The sequence below is a fragment of the Neltuma alba genome, unplaced genomic scaffold, assembly GCF_004799145.2.
Source record: "Neltuma alba isolate B1F8T4 unplaced genomic scaffold, ASM479914v2 tig00013174_pilon, whole genome shotgun sequence".
Classification (NCBI taxonomy): Eukaryota; Viridiplantae; Streptophyta; class Magnoliopsida; order Fabales; family Fabaceae; genus Neltuma; species Neltuma alba.
Genome location: NW_021637484.1, coordinates 56083 through 76976, shown reverse-complemented (window position 1 = coordinate 76976; position 20894 = coordinate 56083). Strand labels below are relative to the sequence as shown.

General features: G+C 32.2%; 2 protein-coding genes and 2 pseudogenes across 2 annotated transcripts; all 4 read right to left on the bottom strand.

The window, feature by feature from the left end:
- Window positions 1–498: 498 nt before the first annotated feature.
- LOC114735041 (L-type lectin-domain containing receptor kinase V.9-like) lies at window positions 499–4405 on the bottom strand (annotated as a pseudogene).
- A 3396-nt stretch (window positions 4406–7801) lies between these two features.
- Window positions 7802–9907, bottom strand: LOC114735034 (L-type lectin-domain containing receptor kinase V.9-like; annotated as a pseudogene).
- An 8563-nt stretch (window positions 9908–18470) lies between these two features.
- Window positions 18471–19391, bottom strand: LOC114735040 (putative L-type lectin-domain containing receptor kinase V.2). The gene has a single exon (XM_028922688.1). It carries the CDS (start codon window positions 19389–19391, stop codon window positions 18471–18473), a length of 921 nt encoding a protein of 306 aa, XP_028778521.1.
- Window positions 19307–20295, bottom strand: LOC114735035 (L-type lectin-domain containing receptor kinase V.9-like). Its single transcript, XM_028922685.1, has 2 exons — window positions 19659–20295; window positions 19307–19464 (listed from the first exon to the last, which is right to left on the bottom strand). Exons 1-2 carry the CDS (start codon window positions 20238–20240, stop codon window positions 19420–19422), a joined length of 627 nt encoding a protein of 208 aa, XP_028778518.1. The 5' UTR covers window positions 20241–20295; the 3' UTR covers window positions 19307–19419.
- Window positions 20296–20894: the final 599 nt, after the last annotated feature.

Genomic DNA, 20894 nt, shown 5'->3' with positions numbered 1-20894 from the left:
AGGTCATTTGAATATTATTATATAAAAATTTTAAAACATCTACATGTAATTTGAACTCTTACAAGTTTTATTGGATATTGCTGAACTTTATGATTGTTGTAAAATGGTCATACATAATTGTACTTTGACCAAGAAAGAAAAATAGATTGGAAACTGTCAAATGAAGAATGGAGATTAATTTGCTGTAAAATCATTGCAGGGTTTGATGATTGTTGTCCAGAGATGTAAAGCATGTGCTATCCTATAATATCCTACGAAGTTGTGTTCTCCAACAGAGAAGATAGGTTGTATCCATATAGAAAAGTAGCCAGCAAAATCCATGTTGTGTCTATTTCATTGTCTTGTACAAAGTAATTAATATTTCCATGTGATGAGACAATCTTTATACGTAGTAAGCAAACATACAAGTGTATAATGATGTATATTGTATACAATATATTGAAATGAATAAAAAATTATTCTTCTATTGATTACCTTGTGAATAATTAGTAGTAATGTCTATAGCGTCAAGTGATAGGATGTCCTTTTCTTTAGCTGCCTAAATTTCCAAATGTCTATAGTTAATGTATTAGCGTCAAGAGGAGGCAATGGTTCTATTAAAGTTAAAGAAGCAATAGAAGTTTGGCCAGTAGGAAAATCAGAGAATGATGAAGAACATACTTGACTGGAGCAGCCACTTAAATTTCTAGACTTAGTTAAATCCGATAAGTTATCAAGCAACTGAGAATCTCCATCTAAGTATTGCACCACATGAGAAACAGTAGGCCTAGTTGAAGCAATAGGATGTGAACATAGCAAGCCAAGTTTGAGAACCAATTTAGCTTCATCCACTTCATATGCATCCCCCAATCTGCTATCAATTGCTTCACAAATGTCTCCTTCATCCCAACAATCCATAACCCATTCTATCAGCAAACTTTCTCCGGCAACGTCTGAGTTTCAATTGGCCTTCTTCCACAACCAATCCCTAGTAATAAAACCCCAAATGAATATATATCGATATACGTGTTTGATTTTGCATTTTGCACAATTTCCGGATCCATATAGCCTAGAGTCCCTGCTATAAGAGATGTTTGAGGATCATTTCCATGGTCAAATAGCTTGGCGAGGCCAAAATCTCCAAGTCTAGCATTCATGTCATTGTCTATTAGTATATTGGCTGGTTTGATGTCTCTGTGGATAACAACTTGAACCCAGTGCTAGTGAAGATATAAGAGTGCAAATGCCACATCTGTGATGATCTTGAATCTTTGTTTCCAACTGAGTATGTTGTCATTGTTGGGAAGGAGGTAAAGGAACTTGTCTAGACTTCCATTAGGCATATAGTCATAGACTAAGAACATTTCTTTTCTTCTTCTGCAGTCACTACAAAAAAACAGTTGATTAGTGATGGAATTTGTGACGAAAACAAATTTTGTCGCTAATTTCTGACGGAATTGTGACAAAAATTCCGTTAGTAATTTTTCAATGAATTAGTGATGGAATTTTTGGTCGCTAATATTAGCGACAGAATTTCTGTCCGTCGCTAATTTGTCAGAAAATCTGTTGCTAAATATTTAGGGACAGAATTAGCAACAAAATTTTTCCGTGAGAAATTTTTGTTGCCAATTCCATCGCTAAATTGTTTGCCACAGAAGTTTTTGTCACTAATTTTGTTGCTAATTCTATTCTGTCGCAATTCCGTCTCTAATCTGTCACTAATTTTAAATTTTATTATTTTAAATTATAATCTTACAAAAATTTATATAATAACAGTTAAGAATATAATGATTTAAAAGCATTTTTAATTATAAAATAAATTGATATATTTGTGGAGTTGGTGTTAATGAAGATATTGTCATCATTCATGTCATCATTATGTATATACTGAAAATAGAAAGATAATTTCTTAGAAAACTTGTTTATATTTTGTTAAAATAAATTTCTCTTGAATATTAACAATAGTTAAAAATATAATAAGAATATTAATAACTTTCTTATACAAACTAATATAAGAAAGAAATAATTTTATCGTATGTACAATATATTAAAATATATAATATACGATAGAAATTCAAAACCAAAAAATAAATTTATATGAACACAAACTAATATTGAAGTGAATTTTGAATTTCAATCATTAAACAATAAAATTTAATCATGATATAATTAATACCCATGATATAGATTGATTTTGGTCTTTAATACAAAAACAAATAGTATTTACAAAGAATTTTAAGAAAATAAATTACATAGGATATATATATAAGTAAGAGAATACTGTTTATCATAATCTATTCAAATCATTTAATTTTTTATATAGAATAATTTATTAGATTTTATTATAGTAGTTATTTTTTGAATAACAAGATTTTTTGATTGATTGTAAATAATTTTCTTCAAATATATAAAACACATGTGGATAATATAATATAATGTAATATAATACATATATAATTAAATTCTATATCTTATCAATATTAATTAAAAATAAATTTTAAAAATATTTATAAAAAAATTATTTATGATTTAAAATTCAAAATTAGTGTCGTTAGAAATTAAAATTATATTAAAATATTTTTTTAAAAGATAAAACATTAAAAAAATAGTTAAAAAAATATTTAAAAATTATTTTTTCACTAAAATGGTTATGAATAAAATTATCATATAGTATATTTTTAGTTTTTAATTATATATATAATTGTTTGTGTAAAATAATATTATATATATTTAATTTTATACAATAAGTCAACATGTTCATTGTAGCTCAACTGGTAAAGCCACACATGTGCACAAAGAAGGTCCTAGGTTCACTTCATGGAGAAGTCACTTTGAGGAGGGAATTATGTGGTGGTGACATGTGGTGACAGAGTGAGCTGGCAGCACACGTGGCAGGCAGAGATGAGGTGGCATGTGGCATTTTATTTTATTTTTTCAAAAATCGGGTTAGCGATAGATTATTCCGTCGCTAATTTGCAATAGAAATTTTTGTCAAAAATTAGTGACGGATTAGCGACGGAAAATTTCTGTCGGTAATTAGTGACAGAATTTTTCGCTGCTAATCCGTGGCTAATTAGCAACGGAATTTCAATTTCGTCACTAATCCGTTTTCGTCTCTAATCTGTCACTGATTCCGTCGCTAAATAAAAAATTCCATCGCTAAAAACATGTTTTTTTTGTAGTGAATAGCCAAGAAGTCTTTACCAAGTTTGGATGCCTGAGACGCAGATGGTTGAGATTTCTGCCACGAATTCTTTCATCCCTTGTCTTGAATCATGAGAAATTCTTTTCACTGCTATTTGAACATTGGAAAATGGTAGAATTCCTTTGTATACCCTGCCAAAACCACCTCTTCCAAGAAGTTGACCCTCTCTAAGCCCTTTTGCTGCAATGAATAAGTCCTTGTAAGTGAACCTACGAGGTCCATACAAGATTTGCCAATCTTCAAGAACTTGAATGAATTTTCTTCTCCTTACAATCATAACCACACCATAGATCAGGAGTAGAAGGATAACAGCACCCACTATTGATGATATAGCCATCAACATTTTCTTGTGTACTTTCCCTCTTCCACCCCTTTCATTTGGATCTAGAAGTCCAGGAATGTCAGGAAGGCGAGAAAGATGAATCTCCTGAGCTTGACCGTTCATCCTGAAACTCCAACCCAATATGTAGTGAGATGAATTTGAACCACTGGAGGATGAGAATCCAACGTTCATAAACTCAGAAATAAGAAGAAATATCTCTTTTCAGCGTGAGAAGAGGCATCTTAGGTTTAGGCATGTTTATTGGATGAATTGTGACAGAGTTTCTGATCTGTAATATCATATTCAACCCAAACCTGCATCCGGTTTGCCACTTGAGAGATCTAGGTTTCTAAAATGATCACGATCAGTATAGTAACCTGCGGAAGAATGATTGACAGAGTGCAACCCATTGATATTAATGCCAAGATGGTTATCACCAATATCACGAAACTGAAAATCTTGGTCAGTGTCAAGCTCTAGTGCCACAATATGATTGGAACTTCTACCATTGGAGTTGGCATTGAAGAGGCCGAGATATTGGTTTGGCTGAGCTGCACGAATCCCTCTTGTAAGCGAGATAGCGAAGGCGAGTCCATGGCCGTGAAATTTAGGATCGGTGGCTACTACTGCAAAATGAAAGTGGTGGAGAAAGAGAAGACAGAAGGAGTAGTATTGGAATTCTTGAATCGAAGAGGGAGATTGTAAAAGACTTGCCATGCTTCACTTAGGCCACTATCTGCATGCACTCCTTGTGCTGACATGTTGGAATTTTTGAGCTTTATATCATTGCCTGCTCCCAACTTGAAGTATTCATCAAACATGAATCCGACAGTACTCATGTTCTCGTCAGAATAAGCTGTGTTCAGGAACAGGCACAGCATGAACTTGGTGATACACATGGTCGGTTTCCTTAAGACTGGAAGTCTCTGTTTTCTGGTTTGAAGAGAATGGATCCTACGTTGGTATTCAACAAAACTTTCATATGTGGGGTTTATGGTCGGTTTCTTTTTTTTGTTTTTCTTAATAAATAATCTGAGTGTTTTTCTAAATCAACTCGTTTTGTCTGACCAATTCAAATGATTAGTTTGGGAAAGGATCATAGCCATGGGAAGTTTCATGTATGAATGTCTTTTTAAGGTCAAAATATTTCCACAAAATAGGAGCAGACTAAACAAGCAGTGCCTGGCTTTTCTGTTCTACCATTTCCCTCCGCTACCCCTCCTTCATTTGCAACACGATGCCGTTTTCCGTGTAAATAGAACATGGGCCATGTGCTTGCTGAGTTTTGGCCAACAAACAATATCATATACTTTGCTCACCGACCTGTAATAAAATATTTATTATTGATATTATATCCTGCGGTTTTTTGTTAATATTTAGTTTTTTTTTTTAAAACGGTTATGTCCTCTCATTACCATTCTCATTAATTAATGGGAGAATCACAATAAAGACTCTCGAATTAGCAAAATCACTCTATGGTCACCTGAATATGCCAAATTACCATGAGGGACTTGGTCTCAAATTGTAATTATAAAATCATGGCCAAATTACCAAAATACCCCTCTTCATTTTTTTTTTAAAAAAAGAAAGTCACTGCCTCACCGGAATCCGGCCACCGTGCCGGAGCTCCGGCGGCCGCTTCCGGCCACTGTTGACGGCCGGACGCCGAGGTCCGACCGCCGGAGCTCCGGCACCGGCGGCCTTCCTTTGTTTTTTTTTTGCAACTTTTTTTTTTTAAATAGTGGAGGAAGTGAGGTTGGGGGGATTTGATCCCCCAACCTAATGCTTCCCAAAATAAAGAATGACCATTGAACCAACAAATTTTTGTTAACATTATGATGCAAAAAAAAAATATAAGTTAACTCATTTACTCTTGTTACAGGTGATGACACAATACATTAAAATAACAAGTTCTGATTATAAAATAACAAGTTTGGGATTAATTTTAACAACATGTTTTTTTATAACAAACACTTTGTTTCAAGTGATAACAACAATACATTTAAAATAACAAGTTCTGATTATAAAATAACAAGTTTGGGATTAAAATTTAACAACACGTTTTTTTTATAACAACACACTTGTTTCAAGTGATAACAACAATACATTTAAAATAACAAGTTCTGATTATAAGATAATAAGTCTGAGATTAAAATTTAACAACATGTTTTTTTATAATATAAAATTTATACTATGATTAATAGATTAAAAATGCCTTATTATAAATACTTTATAATTTATAAGAAGTAGTTTGATTTATAATGAATTGTATACATCTACAGATTAAAAGTATTTTTTAGAGAAATAAATATATTTAAAATATTTTTTATAAGTTATAAATAATTTATTTTTTAAAAGTATAAATAATTAATTGTTATAAAAAAACGTGTTGTTAAATTTTAATCCTAGACTTATTATCTTATAATCAGAACTTGTTATTTTAAATGTATTGTTGTCATCACCTGAAACAAAGTGTTTTGTTATAAAAAAAACGTGTGTTAAATTTTAATCCCAAATTTGTTATTTTATAATCAGAACTTGTTATTTTTAAATGTATTGTTGTTATCACTTGAAACAAAGTGTTTTGTTATAAAAAAAACGTGTTGTTAAATTTTAATCCCAACTTGTTATTTTATAATCAGAACTTGTTATTTTTAAATGTATTGTTGTTATCACTTGAAACAAAGTGTTTTGTTATAAAAAAAACGTGTTGTTAAATTTTAATCCCAACTTGTTATTTTATAATCAGAACTTGTTATTTTAAATGTATTGTTTGTTATCACTTGAAACAAAGTGTTTTGTTATAAAAAAAACGTGTTGTTAAAATTTAATCCCAAACTTGTTATTTTATAATCAGAACTTGTTATTTTTAAATGTATTGTTGTCATCACCTGGAACAAGAGTAAATGAGTTACTTATATATTTTTTTGCATCATATGTTAACAAAAATTTGTTGGCTCAATGGTCATTCCTTATTTTGGGAAGCATTAAGTTGGGGGATCAAATCCCCCCAACCTCACTTCCCTCACTATTTAAAAAAAACAGTTACAAAAAAAACAAACAAAGAAGGCCGCCGGAAGCGGCCGCCGACAGTGGCCGGAAGCGGCTGCCGGAGCTCCGGCGCCGGTGGCCGGATTCCGGTGAGGCAGTGGCCGGATTCCGGTGAGGCAGTGGCTTTCTTTTAAAAAAAAAAATTAAAGAGGGGTATTTTGGTAATTTGGCCATGATTTCATAATTACAATTTGAGACCGGGCCCCTCATGGTAATTTGGCATATTTAGGTGACCATAGAGTGATTTTGCTAATTCAAGGGTCTTTATTTGTGATTTCCCCTTAATTAATATTAACATGTGGGGTATAAGTTATTTGTCCTTTTTTTATTATTTAATCTTTAAAAGTGCTATGGCAAAATGTCAAAATTGTAAAACTAAATAATTGCCTTATCTCGAATTTGAAAATAATGATGAAATATTCTTTGAAAGAGTTAATGAGAAACTAATTCGCACGTCCTTATAATTTATTTCAATTTTAAATCAAGTTATTGTATTTGTTTCTTTTGAATCAAGTCCTTGTATTTTGATCTATTAAGCCATCCTTTACTGAGGTTAACAACCGTTAACTTTTGATGTTGTGGCTAACATTATACTTGTATGGCTTGTTGACATGTTAAAAATGAAATATTAAAATTATTTCACTTTTAAAATTAACAGTGTTAACCTCAGAAATGGATGGATTTAACTAACCAAAATATAATAACTTGCTTAAAAAAAACTCTATGGACTTGATTTAAAATTGAAGTAAACCATGAGAACCTGCAAATTAGTTTTCTCAAAAGGTAATTATTAACTAAGAGATAAATATTTTATTTAGGTGACACAATATGCTATGTTTCTTCGCTAAAAAAAAAGGCAGCAACCAAGAGGCCCAGATTCCTTTTACACAGAAAACGTTGTCATATGTTGCAGGTAATTAGTGGGTACGGTTACTAATGGGTCATGTTTGATTTTTATAAGTGTTAAATGTAATGTTTTTCTTACTGGGTAGGCATACACGATGAGATGTGAATTTCATTTCAATTAATAGGTAAAACATTTTTAAAACATTAATTATTGGGGTAGGATTTGTTAGGTTTGCCAATCTAGTTTGAGATTTTCCCATTTTAGGTGGCTTTATATGGGATCTTTTTTTCCAAATCAAATGAAAAATAATTAGAAAACAGAACAGCGGTGCAATGAATAAACTTTTAACTTTTCAACAACTAACAGTGGCAGGGTCAAGTAAATAAAGATAAGAACAGAACAAAACAGACCTTACATATAATTTTCTTTATTTACACATATTTAATGTATTAGCGGCCGGAGGAGGCAAATGGTTCTGTAAAAGTCAAAGAAGCAATAGAAGTTTGGGCAGTAGGAAAATTAGAGGATAATGAAGAACTGGCTTGACCAGACCAACCACTGAAATTTCTGGACTTGATTAAATCCAATAAGTTATCAGGCAACTGAGAATCTCCATCTAAGAATTGCACATACTAGAATAGTAGGCCTAGCTGAAGCAATAGGATGTGAACAAAGCAAGCCAAGTGTAAGCACCAATTTAGCTTCATCCACCACATATTCACCCCCCAATCTGCTATCCACTGCTTCACAAATGTCTCCTTTATCCCAGCAATCCAAAACCCATTCGATCAACAACACTTTCTCCGGCGAAGTCTGAGTTTCGACCGGCCTTCTTCCACAAGCACCTCTAACAGCAAAACCCCAAATGAATAGATATCAGTACCTGTGTTGATTTTCCACTATGTACAATTTCTGGGTCTATGTAGCCTGGAGTTCCTGCAACATGAGATGTTTGAGGATCATTTCCATGGTCACATAGCTTGGCGAGGCCAAAATCTCCAAGTCTAGCATTCATGTCATTGTCAATCAGTACATTGGCTGATTTGATGTCCCGGTGGACGACAACTTGAACCCATTGGTGGTGAAGATATAAGAGTGCAGATGCCACATCTTTGATGATCTTGAATCTGTGTTTCCATTTGAGTATGCTGTTGTTGGGCAATCGGTAAAGGAACTTGTCTAGACTTCCGTTGGGCATATAGTCATAGACTAAGAACAGTTCTTTTCTTCTTTTGCAGTAGCCAAGAAGTCTTACCAAGTTTGGATGCCTGAGACGGCCGATGGTTGAGATTTCTGCCACGAATTCTTTCATCCCTTGTTTTGAATCATGAGAAATTCTTTTCACAGCTATTTGAACATTGGAAAATGGTAGAATTCCCCTGTATACCCTGCCAAAACCACCTCTACCAAGAAGTTGGCCCTCTCTAAACCCTTTTGTTGCAATGAATAAGTCCTTGTAAGTGAACCTATGAGGCCCATACAAGACTTGCCAATCTTCAAGGACTTGAATAAATTTTCTTCTCCTTACAATCATAACCACACCATAGATCAGGAGTAGAAGGATAACAGCACCCACTATTGATGATATAGCCATCAACATTTTCTTGTGTACTTTCCCTCTTCCACCCCTTTCATTTGGATCTAGAAGTCCAGGAATGTCAGGAAGGCGAGAAAGATGAATCTCCTGAGCTTGACCGTTCATCCTGAAACTCCAACCCAATATATAATGAGATGAACTTGGCCCGGTAGAGGATGTGAATCCAACATACATAAAGTCAAAGAAATAAGAAGAAAGATCTCTTTTCAGCGTGAGAAGAGGCATCTTAGTTTAGGCATGTTTATTGGATGAATGGTGACACTGAGTTTTCTGATCTGTACTATCATATTCAACCCAACCTGCATCGGTTTGCCACTTGAGAGATCTAGGTTTCTGAAACGACCACGATCAGTATAGTAACCTGCAGAAGAATGATTGGCAGAGTGCAACCCATTGATATCAATCCCGAGATGGTTGTCATCAATATCACGAAACTGAAAATCCTGGTCAGTGTCAAGCTCTATTGCCACGACATGATTGGAACTTTGACCATTGGAGGTGGCATTGAAGAGGCCAAGATATTGGTTTGGCTGAGCTCCAGGAATTCCTCTTTTAGGCGAGATAGCGAAGGCGAGTCCATGGCCGTGAAATGTAGGATCGGTGGCTACTACTGCAAAGATGAAAGTGGTGGAGAAAGAGAAGACAGAAGTAGTATTGGAATTCTTGAATTGAAGAGGAAGATTGTAAAAGACTTGCCCGGCTTCACTTAGGCCGCCATCAGTATGTATTTCTTGTGCTGACATGTTGGAATTTTTGAGCTCCTGATCACTGGCTGCTCCCAACTTGAAGAATCCATCAAACATGAATCCGACATCACTCATGTTCTTGTCGGAATAAGCTGTGTTCAGGTACAAACACAGCACGAAGATGGTGATAGACATGGTCGGTTTCCTCAACACTGTGGAAGTTTCTGTTTTCTGGTTTGAAGAGAAGGATGCAATGTTTATTTTCAACAAAAGCTTTCATATATAAGAAATAAATAAAGAAGAAAATGATTAATTTCTGATTCTTGGTGGATACGTGGGTACCGGGTTTAATGGCGGTGACTTGAGTGGCTGTGACTCGCTGTTGACTTGAATATGGATAAGCTCTTTCTTCTTCAATATCAGCGTCTTATAAAAATCAACCCGTTCCTTCACCCAAAAAAAAAAAAATCAACCCGTTCTGTCTGACTAATTCAATTGATTAATTTAATAAAGGATCATATCTACATGAGGTTGCGTATAGGATGTCTTGTTAACGTTAAAAAAAGAAAAGAATATCTTGTGTTTCAAAAAAAAAAAAAGATTAGACTAAACAAGTGGTTACCTGGATGACCGCTCAAATCTCATCTGAACGGTCCAAATGAAATTTTTTTAGTTAATTATTTTTAAATAAATAAAATTATTTTTTAAAAGTGATAGTCAAGAAATTATTTTTATTCCAGATTATATGTTTATTAAAATAATTATTTCAAAGAAATTAAAATAAAAGAATATTAAATCTACACTGTCTAGATCACATTAAGATGATTTAAAGAGAATGAGTTTTGGGCGCTTTTCCACGAGTTCTGTTACTAATGAGTCTTGTTTAATAGGTATAACAGTATTAAATGCAATGTCTTTTTTTTCGCTGATGATGTAATGTCTTTTTAATTGGGCATGTAACGTGTATGCTGGAACATTTTTTTTCCCCTCAAAAGACTTGGGGAGTCAATTATGATCTAGAACATATATACATAGAGAATATATAAAATATTGTTGAAAGTGGTTTTATGTTTTAAAATTAATTTTACATTTTAATAAAATATTTTTAAAAAATTGTAAACCATCATCAAATGAAATGCCTTACTAAAAGAATTGTTTTGGATGTGTGTGGTAATATTAGAGTAAATAATAAGTAAAAACTTTTAATAACCCCATGAAATGATTTGGATATTAGCTATATCTAATCAAATTTTAATACTTAGATCACTTTTAAAATAAATACATCTAAGTTTTGATTTTATAAAACAAACAAAATATCATTCGAAAAATATTTTTAATAACTTAAAAAAACGGGTTAAGATGTAAATTTATCCCACGCAAAAGTCTTTTTAGATGCAAATTTATTATAAAAATTTAAAATTGTAACAATTTTGTCCCCTACTGCTGAAAATGCTAACGGTTAACGTCACTATTTTAAAGGTTAACGTTAATTTTTTAACAGTAGGGAGACAAAATTGCTATGATTTTAAATTTTTAGGATAAATTTATATCTAAAATTAAAAATTTTCAGGCGTCCAACACTCATACATGAAAACTTTTAAAATAAATCTGTACCTTGACTTTAAAAAAAATCTAAATGTAGATTTATATTTCTTTTACTTCTCTCCCACGCATGAAGCCGCCTCTTCCTCTTGGTTTTATTTCCCTTTTCCTTCATCTGCCTCTCACGTCACATTATCCACCATTTTTCCTTTTTGGCTTCTTGCTCTTGCCTTCTGCGTGCTACAACGTCCTTTACCCACCACAATTTTGGTTTGAATCACTATCGGACCAACAATGGCCACACCTTGAAAGGGATAATCTAGTCTCATGGGTTAGTTTTTGTTAAATCATGTACTACCTCCGGTTCTAATTATAAGAGCTAGTTGACTAATTTGAGGAGATTAAAAAAATAAGTTAAGTTAGGTATTTATAGTAAATAGGTGTTGTCTTTCCTAAAATATCCTTACTAATCAAGTGTATTGGCTAAAATTAACATTGTTAGTCAGACTACCTTGAAAAAAATACATATATATGAAAGAAAAAGTGGATTGGGTTCTTATATTTAAGACTAAAATAAATGTCAAATAAGGTCTTATATTAAGGACCAAAGGTAATATTAGCTTATAACTTCAGTTAGCAAAAACAAGAATGAATAATATATAAGAGAGGTTTTATATTACTTACATTTGTTCATATGTAATGTAGATTGCAAGTGAAGTCTGAGGATTTGATATGTTGTTGAATTAAGAATGAAGTTGAGATATATGCAAGGCCCATAGAGTATATTTTATAAATATAATTATAATAGGTTTGACTTTATACACTTTGTGGTTTTACATTTATGCTTTCTTTTAAAGTAATAATGATTTAAAGAAGGCTTTCAATGTTTTCCAATTGGTTACTTACAATTCTGTACTATTTGGATTATATTTTTCCGTGAATTTTTTATAAAGTATTTCTGTTTGGATTAATATTTGAAACCAAGCCTCCAAATACATGTATTTTAGAGAGGAAAAAAATACCACTTCTTTTATATATATATATATATATATATAAGTTCTATTAAAAACAATTTTGTTTGATACACTCTATGGTACTAAATGTGCACAACCCTAGTTTGTTACATGTTGAGGAACTAGCCTCTTCCACTGATTAAAGGTGGAGACTATTTAATGTAGTAGGAATTAATATTTTCATGATTTGCCAAATACAACTTTTTCCAACGGGAAAAAAATATAAAGTATTACATTAAAAATAAACTAAAAAGCGAATGCAACAAAGTCAAAGTCACAGATATATGTATTGTTCTTAGTGAGCCCCACAAAAATTTGAAATCATTTTGCACGTCATTAGCACCAAAGCAGAGTCGCGTGACATACATCATCACGAAGACTTTGGATCAAGGGGATCAATAAAAGAGAAAAAAACAAACGCCTATTCTGCTTCATTAATGTTACTTATTTGGACTATTTTATACAAACATACACAACACACACACACACACACACACTCCCTCCCATTTACAATATGTCACTTTAACTAATTATCAAAACCAAAATAATAGTTAGCTCATTAAATTTATTTCACAATGATTTTTTTAAAAAATTTAATCATTTTAAATGAGATTGTGAAGAAAAGGGAAAAACACAAAAGTTGTATTTGAACATTAATTACAAAAATAAATTAAAAAAGTACTAATTACCTTTTAGATGAATTATACCTGGAATCAAATTATTCTTCTAAAATTAGTTGTGATATTGACTATATGAGTGTTTGGGCGGAGACGAAATTATAGTTTTAAAAATAATTTTACAGTATATGAAGTAAATATGTAGAGAAATTTACCTGAATTTACAAAAAAGTATTTTTTTAAAGTATTTTTATGATTTTCCAAACACTTCGGCGGTGTTGAATTTAATTCTGAAAGGTGCACACACCCATGAACGCGTGTTCCATTTTTTTGGGGCCTGGGGTTGTTATCTTTCTTAGGGTTTTGGTCTACGTGTTTGGGCTTGGCCCCTTTGCATTTCATCATGATGGATAGGGGTGTTCAAGGCCGGTCCATCCCTGTCAGTCCGTTCCGGTCCCAGTTTTATTAGGACGGGACGATTCTGTCTCAAAATTTTTTAGAACGGGACAAACCGGGACAAAACAAAAAAGGGGACTGGGATGGGACAGGACATGGGACGGCCGTCCCATCCCATCCCGATCCCTTTTATTTTCTATTTTTTATTTTCTATCCTATTTACATAATATCATTTTTTTTTATTTTTTTAAGATTTGAGACTATTGTATGGAACTATGGATATATTTATTTAGAGTTTTTATATTTGTTGATGATTTGAGACTATTGATGATTAAAATTTCTAGTAAGTTTTTATTGTGTTAAAAACTTTTCTTTAGAGTTTTTAATGACTACGATATGTAATATTTTGGGCTTTTGTTTAAGGATGCCCCAAGAAATAGAAAAGAAAACAAAAAGATGTTTTTACATGGCCTAAGTCTAAAAAACTACAATTAGAAAAAAAATCAGATTTTATTAAAAAAAAAAAAAATTGAGACGTCTCGGTTCAATCCAAGTTCTGTCTCGTCCCGACTGGGACTGGAACAACACCGGGACAGGACGGGACATGGAACAAAAAATCTGTCTTGTTACTGTTCATCAAGACGGAACCGAGACGGGCTTGTCCTGATCACGATCCGTCCCGTGAATAGTCCTAATGATGGACTAGTTTAAGCACACAATCACACAGCACATGCTTGAACTTTGAACTCAAAAGAATTCATTTTGTTTTAATGTGCCTTTAAAGTGTGCCTAGGGACCTTCATGGAGCTTGACTGAAACTATAGGACCCATAACATAGTTTGCCTAATCAAGAACTGCATAGAACCAGCAATTTTATCTTTGTTCTTTAAGTTAGTGTAACTGTAATCAATTTATATGTGGCGTCAATTGATGTTTGGAGATGCTGTTTCATACTAGCTTTGAGAGGATAATCACTGTATTCAATTTATGTGGTTCTATGCATGATTGTGGGGGCAGTCTATATATATGCTGTTTAAATTTCCTTATGTATAGTTAATTATTTAGTTATTTTTTTGGACCCATTAATTTAGTTATTGATAGAATTATTTTGTCACTTGATGCAGCAATTGGGTTTAATGTTGAAACAGTTCAAGTATGGGATTGAAGTGGGGACTTAAACAATTTATTTACTACCGCCTCAATTCTTTTAGTCTTTAGCATAAGAACTAGATAAATAATTTGTGAGTATTAAAAAAATTAGTTAAGTTAGTTATTTGTAATAAATAGGTATTTTTCTAAACTATCCTTGTTATTCATGTGTATTACAATATAAATCTTTTAACATATACAATTACCATATGGACTATTTTGGAATAAATGAATAAATATGTGAGATAAAATAAATTAAAGACGATCAAATTAAATCTCTAATTAGCTTTTATATTTATGACTGAAGGCAATAATATTAATGGTGATGATGATAATATAGAGTTGGCAATCGTGGAAAGGTGATCCCAATAATGAGTAACAATAGTATAAGTAATATTAATATTATAATTTTGAAAATAATTGAAGAATAAATCTTTTGACATATATACATAAATAGCGATATGGGAATCTAGCATTTCTACTCCTTAGACTAAATAAGAATAAATGTGGCCAAAAATTAAGAATAAATATATAAGAATGCAGTATTACCTACCATGAGAATCTAACAGTTTGAAACGAATATAAAGACAGTCTATCACAATTCCTTGGAGATTCGTTCTGCATTTTGATGAACGAAGTCCAACATAACGCAACTCAAAGAACATATTCTCGTCATGAAGCACATCGATGTTGAAATATCTTATTTATTTATGGTTGAATTAATAATTGTATAATAACACTAGACTATAAAGAATAAAGGAAAAATACCTACAAATATTGTTAAGAATAATATAAGATGATTCATCCCCCCTTCCACTCCCGCTTTCACTTCTATTTTTATTATTCTCAGAAATGCTCCAATGCCTTATGCCTCCACTAGGAGTCTGAGAAAGACATTGCATCCTATAAGCCTTCATTTTCTAGGCAAATATTGGCAAGTACATATCCATGAACATTGATGTTTTATATACAATTTTTTTTTTTTTTTGGTTTCTAGAATGTTTGTTACGCAATTTTTATAGTCATGATAATCTGAATAATTATTATATTCTATATGTTTTAATTTTATATTAATTTATATTAATATATTTAAATAATTTATTATTAACAATAACAAACTATGACTATATATATTACTTATCTATTCACAAATTTACTTTAACTTATAAGTGGACATATACGAACATATTAATATTTGTTTTTATCCATTTGATCAAGATTTGTTTTGTCTAGTAACTTGGACCAACTCTTTGTTCCTAATTTGTTATAACAAGCATGCTCAATTTGCCTGATTGCCTCCCGTGGAGGCCGAGTCTGCTCCAAACAGGAATCTTTAAATTGGATAACAACTAGAATCTAGCCAGTAATGAGGCATCATGGATCATAAAAAATTTTCTAAATCAATTTTCACTTTTTAATAAAAATTGTGATTGTTTTGTGGATTTCTTGATGGTGGTGTTCTATACAAAATTCCAAACAATTTATTTATTAACTAAGGTCCCGGGGGATTTTTTTTTGTTGGCATCATTGTAGGGTAGATCCTATTAGCAAAAACTAAAAATTATTAAATGATATATTAGAAAACTTAGCCTGTAATCTATGTACTACCTCCGGTCCTTAATATAAGACATCATTTGACTTTTATTTTGATCCTAAATATAAGACTCCAATTCATTTTGTCTCTCATATTTATTTATTCTTTTTTCAAGATAGTCCTTCTAATAATAATAGTTCTAGCCAATAAACTTGATTAGTAAAGATATTTTAGGAAAGACAACATATATTTATTACAAAAAAATAACTTAACTTATTTTCTTAATCTACTCAAGTTAGTCAACTGACTTTTATATTTAGGACCGGAGGTAGTATAATACTACCTCCGGTTCTCAATATAAGATCTCATTTGACTTTTATTTTGGTCCTAAATATAAGATCCCAATCTATTTTGTCTCTCATATTTATACATTTTTTCCTAAGGTAGACTTTCTAATAATGATAGTTTTAGCTAATATACTTGATTAGTAAGGATATTTTAGGAAAGACAATACCTGTTTATTAAAAATAACTAATTTAACTTATTTTTTAATCTCCTCAAATTAGTCAACTAGTTCTTATAATTAGAATCGGAAGTAGTATAAAATATACCCAGAAATCTCGCTGTGCATGAGTATAATGTATTTCATTTCCCGGGGGCAAATATATATATGTGTGTGTGTTATTTCCCAGCCTCTTAACAACGTACAGACATGATATTATGTTCTTTAAATGGCCCATTACCCCATGGACACTTTAGAAATGTTTAATATGTGTTTGCGGGTAAGGATGGACCGCAAAATGTGCTTCGGTGGCAAAGTTTTGAACCTTAGTTATCAACAGATGTAAAATTTATTAAAAACTCGAAAATATAATTATAAAAAAATAACATACTGTTTTGAAAGTGATATAATATATTTTAACTATTAGTATAATAATCTTTCATTTCTTGTGGAATAAAATTTATTTCTATCTTTTGTAAAATAGTGAAATTCTTTATTATAAATTTTTCAGTATATCTTTTGAGAAAAAATATGTTATATAAAACTGAAAGTATGACCAAATTCAAGTCAAACAAGAAAATAATTTTTTTGGACAGAAATAAATTTTTATTTGTGAATATTAAACGTAAATAATCATGTATTGTTTTTTTTTTTTTGAAAATATAAAGACTAGAATTTTATTTGACAAGCTTAAAAATATTTATTAAATTTTTTTTATTTGATAACATCTATTTTTATATTGAATATAAGTTAAAATTCATGTTTTTAAATATAAATGTTTGGCTTTTTCAAAAAATTAACTGCATGCAAATGAAAATTTTCTAGAATGTTGGAATGAAACATATTTAATAATTTGACAAAAACAGATGGGGGGACACACCCAAACGCGGGATATTTGCCTAATTTTTTAAAATAAAAAAGTAGTTTTTTTCCTGAAGTCAACTATAGATGACTTGTTTCCTTTTTATTTTTACTTCTTCTTACAAGTTTGAATTTGTTTTTAATAAATATATTTTTATTTTTATTGTTAAAGGAGTAAATTCCCTTGTTAATCATCATGTTGGAGAGCACTACATATTAAACGTCAAGTAAGTTTGAAAATGTATGATAAAATATTAAAAATATATAGTTTACTTTTACTTCTGTATCTTTAAGACTCAACTTCCCCATAAATTTAGCCCTCTAATGATGAATCGATCAATTAGAATGGATTCACTTTAATATTTTGCAATTTCATGGAGAATGACATTTGGGTCTTTTGCAAGAGAATTATTAATACTTTTTTGCTTTAATTAAAAAGGCTATTAATACAATATATATTATACTTGTCAATTTCAAGCAGATCATATGCTTAATGAACCAAAATATTAATAATTTATTTTACATGGAAACCAAATGTCATTCTCCCCCAGATATTTCCCCTAAGTGACTTTTTTTTTAAATAGTATTTTTAAAATTGAAAAAAAATTAAACTTTAAAATACTATCTAGATCATTTAAGTGAGTGTGTATTTTTTTAATACACCAGGGGCCTCCGTATTTCCATTAATTTTTTTTCAATTGACTAATGACTAGAAAGAATTGAATGATAAACAACAATAGTAAATAACAATTTTTTGTGTGGAGAATGTGAGTGCAAAATATTTGTTTAATTAGAAGAGATTCCCTAATCCAAAACGCGTGATATTTTATGCTGATTCTGACATGGTTCTTTGTTGAGTTTATGATGCATAGGTTGGAGTGGCCATTTTGTATGACCCTTGTACATTCAAATCCTTGGTTTTTCTTTTGTTATGCCCTAAATCTGGGCACTGAGTCACGAGAGCCGCTTCGCCTTTGAAAATGCACAAAGTCGGCAGATCAAAATTGTACTCTCTTCCACTTAGGCAGTTAAAAAGATAATCCTAGTCATGTAATAATGTAATACAAAGTGCATAAGACACCCAACTTAAATTGTTAGGTTTTTAGTTGTATATGAAGCAACCTTCCATCCCTAACATAAGAGCGAATTTAGGATTCGTTTGGTATCCTTTATCCCAAAAACTTCAATCTGCTATCCACTGCTTCACAAATGTCTCCTTTATCCCAGCAATCTAAAACCCATTCGATTAACAACACTTTCTCTGGCGAAGTCTGAGTTTCGACCGGCCTTCTTCCACAAGCAATCTCTAACAACAAAACCCCAAATGAATAGATGTCAGTACGTGTGTTTGATTTTCCACTATGCACAATTTCTGGGTCTATGTAGCCTGGAGTTCCTGCAACATGGGATGTTTGAGGATCATTTCCATGGTCACATAGCTTGGCGAGGCCAAAATCTCCAAGTCTAGCATTCATGTCATTGTCAATCAGTACATTGGCTGATTTGATGTCCCGGTGGACGACAACTTGAACCCATTGGTGGTGAAGATACAAGAGTGCAGATGCCACATCTTTGATGATCTTGAATCTATGTTTCCAGTTGAGTATGCTGTTGTTGGGCAATCGGTAAAGGAACTTGTCGAGACTTCCGTTAGGCATATAGTCATAGACTAAGAACAGTTCTTTTCTTCTTCTGCAGTAGCCAAGAAGCCTTACCAAGTTTGGATGCCTCAGACGGCCGATGGTTGAGATTTCTGCCACGAATTCTTTCATCCCTTGTTTTGAATCATGAGAAATTCTTTTCACTGCAATTTGAACATTGGAAAATGGTAGAATTCCTTTGTATACCCTGCCAAAACCACCTCTACCAAGAAGTTGGCCCTCTCTAAACCCTTTTGTTGCAATGAATAAGTCTTTGTAAGTGAACCTATGAGGCCCATACAAGACTTGCCAATCTTCAAGAACTTGAATAAATTTTCTTCTCCTTACAATCATAACCACACCATAGATCAAGATTAGAAAGATAACCGCACCCACTAGTGATAATATAGCTATCAATATTTTCTTGTGGACTCTCCCACCTCCGCCCATGTCATTTGGATCTAAAAGTCCAGGAATGTCAGGAAGGCGAGAAAGATGAATCTCCTGAGCTTGACCGTTCATCCTGAAACTCCAACCCAATATATAATGAGATGAATTTGACCCGCTAGAGGATGTGAATCCAACATACATAAACTCAGAGAAACAAGAAGAAAGATCTCTTTTCAGCGTGACAAGAGGGGTCTCAGGTTTAGGCATGTTTATTCGATGAATTGTGACGCTGAGTTTCTGATTCGTACTATTATATTCAACCCAAACCTGAAACGGTTCTCCACTTGAGAGATCTATCCTTCTGAAAACACCACGATCATTATAGTAACCTGCAGAAGATCGATTGGCGGATTTCAGGCTATTGATATCAATGCCAAGATGGTTATCATCAATATCACTAATCTCAAAGTCCTGGTCAGTGTCAAGCTCTACTGCCACAATATGATTGGAACTTTGACCATCGGAGGTGGAATTGAAGAGGCCAAGATATTGGTTTGGCTGAGCTCCAGGAATAAATCTAGTAGGCGAGATAGCGAAGGCGAGTCCATGGCCGTGAAATCTAGGATCGGTGGTTACTACTGCAAAGATGAAAGTGGTGGAGAAAGAGAAGACAGAAGTAGTATTGGAATTCTTGAATTGAAGAGGAAGATTGTAAAAGACTTGCCCAGCTTCACTTAGGCCGCCATCGGTATGTATTTCTTGTGCTGACATGTTGGAATTTTTGAGCTCCTGATCACTGGCTCCTCCCAACTTGAAGAATCCACCAAACATGAATCCGACATCACTCATGTTCTTGTCGGAATAAGCTATGTTCAGGTACAAACACAGCATGAAGATGGTGATAGACATGGTCGGTTTCCTCAATACTGTGGAAGTTTCTGTTTTCTGGTTTGAAGAGAAGGATCCTCTGTTTATTTTCAACAAAAGCTTTCATACATAAGAAATAAATAGAGAAGAAAATGATTAATTTCCGAGTCTTGGTGGATACGTCATACGTGGGTACTGGGTTTAATGGCTGTGACTTGCTGTTGACTTGAATATGGATAAGCTCTTTCTTCTTCAATATCAGCGTCTTATAAAAATCAACCCGTTCCGTCTGACTAATTCAATTGATTAATTTAATAAAGGATCATAGCTACATGAAGTTGCGTATTAGAATGTCTTGTTAACGTTTAAAAAAAAAAAGAATATCTTTTGTTTCCAAAAAAAAAAAAAAGATTAGACTAAACAAGTGGTTGCCTGGATGACAGCTCAAATCTTATCTGAACGGTCCAAATAAAATTTTTTAGTTAATTATTTTTAAATAAATAAAATTATTTTTTAAAAAGTGATAGTCGAGAAATTATTTTTATTTCAGATTATATGCTTATTAAAATAATTATTTCAAAGAAATTAAAATAAAAATATTAAATCTACACTGTCTAGATCACATTAAGACGATTTAAAGAGAATGAGTTTTGGGTGCTTTTCACGAGTTCTGTTAGTAATGAGTCTTGTTTAATA